This window comes from Pteropus alecto, unplaced genomic scaffold (assembly GCF_000325575.1).
Source record: "Pteropus alecto unplaced genomic scaffold, ASM32557v1 scaffold118, whole genome shotgun sequence".
Classification (NCBI taxonomy): Eukaryota; Metazoa; Chordata; class Mammalia; order Chiroptera; family Pteropodidae; genus Pteropus; species Pteropus alecto.
Window position 1 is genome coordinate 480,158 of NW_006440654.1, and position 1,914 is coordinate 482,071.

Consider the following 1,914-nt stretch of genomic DNA (forward strand, 5'->3'; position numbering starts at 1 on the left):
GTTAATACTGTCACGTTGTTGCCGTGGCTGAGGTAATAGGGACAGACCCACCAAGCGCTGGCCCTGGGCGCCCATGGGGAGCGGCATGGACCCTGGGGCCGGGGGGCTGGTGGCCCGGGCGGGGGACATGGTTATTGCGTTGGACCCCTTCCTCACTCGCATGCCAGCGCCCACGCCTAGTCTCACACACTCGTTCACCCCTGGGCCTCTTTACACACACTGGTGCCCACTCGCACGCACTTGCACACTCAAGCACACATCTACTTGCACACTGGCACCCTCCTCCTTGCCGCACTCACTCGCACACTCACGCACACACCGTCTTTTGTTTTAAATGCACCTTAAGTCTCCTGATAATAAATACACTCGCTCGTTACAGTAACCATAGTAAAATAAAGTACAGGTATGTAGGGGACGAGGAGAAAGTGCATGTTGATCTTTGGCCCGCGAGCGGACCCTGGCCTCTGCGAGGGAAGAGACGTGAGCACGGCCCCTTGGGAGTGCCCAGGCCTGGCGGTGCCACCGTCCCCAGCTCCCTTGCAGGCCTGGGACCCAAGTCGTCTTCCCACAGACCACCTGAAGGCCAGCATCCCGGGCCCAAGACAGAATTGACTAAAAAAATAAATTCTTCATCTCATAGCCGAGCGCCTGATGCAGGGATGGGGGCTCCAGGCCTTTCTGGCCGAGGCTCTGCTGGGGTCACAGCCAGCCCCTGGCCCAGCCAGCCCCCAATACTGCTGTGGGGGGCCGGGTGGGAGAGATGCTGAGCCCCGAGGCATGCAGGCGGGAGGCTTGGGGTGGGCAATGCTGGCGAAGCAGAGGCCGCAGCCGCGTGGGACTGGGGTCGGTGGCGGGCCGCGGTCATGCAGGGGGCCTGTGATGGCCCAGGCAGCCCTATCCCCTCAGAACTCCACGGTACTCACTACCGTCCTCGGCTCGTCAAAGGTGGCGATGAGGATCTGCTGCGGTGGGGGGAGGGCAATGAGGCCGCCCACGTCCGGGGGCGCTCGGGGGCCCCCGTCCTCCTCCTCCCGGGCCTCGTACAGCGTGCCGATATGCAGCAGCGGGTGGGTGGCATTGCGGCTCAGGATGGTGAGGGCGTCAGCCTTGCCCAGGCCGGCCGGGGACAGGGGGGCTGTGGCGGGGGCCGCCGGGGGCGAGCAGATGTGGAACGGGACCCCGGAGGGGAGCGCAAAAAAAAACCCCGGAGGGAAGCGCGGCCCGGGGGGGCTCTGCTGGGAACAGGATGTCCTCCGCCGGGAGCGAGGCGTCTGCAAAGAGCCGAGACCAGACGATGTCATGCTGCAGAGGCTCCCAGTCCCCACCAGGGCAGGCTGGCCACCGAGGGCCAGCTGGGGCTTGTGGCTCTGAAGCGTCCTGGGAGAGGCCGATCCTCCCTCCCTTGGCCGGGCGAGACCGTCTGCACACAGTGGCTCCTGGAGCTACAGCGCCCGAGTCCAGGGCCTTCGCAAGGGCCCAAGTGACCTCAGTGCCATGTGCCCTCCAGCCACAGGCCCAGGGCCTTATCCCCTGCAGCTCACAGGGGTCCACAAGGCTCTGCCCGTGGTCACCCCTGCAATCAGCCCACCTGGCGCCCCCTCACTTCCACCAGGCAGGTTCCCAGGACCCTGGTTTGGGGAGGGTGGGTGGTGGGGGTCTTCCCCTTCCTGGGACCCGAGGTGCCCAATCCCCATCCAGGGTCCTGCCCAGCTGCCTACCTTTGGTGGGTGCTGTGGCCAGGCCTAGCCCGCACTCTTCTGCCTGCGACAGGAAGCCCCCTTCCTGGCTGCGGGAGGCGGGCAGGGCGGCGGGCACCGGCTCGGGCTTGGCCTTCTTGGCGCCCAGGATGTAGGGGTGCACGTCCAGGGAGAAGTGGCGGGTGTGCTTCTTGTCGGGTGCGGGGGGCGGGCCCGG

General features: G+C 66.0%; 1 protein-coding gene across 1 annotated transcript in view; it reads right to left on the minus strand.

Moving 5' to 3' along the window:
- Window positions 1-902: 902 nt before the first annotated feature.
- Window positions 903-1,914, minus strand: part of PANX2 (pannexin 2) — a 10,376-nt gene continuing 9,364 nt past the window's right edge. Inside the window, 3 exon segments of the mRNA XM_015594003.2 lie at window positions 903-1,193; window positions 1,195-1,271; window positions 1,719-1,902. Coding sequence (XP_015449489.2) covers window positions 903-1,193; window positions 1,195-1,271; window positions 1,719-1,902 — 552 coding nt within the window.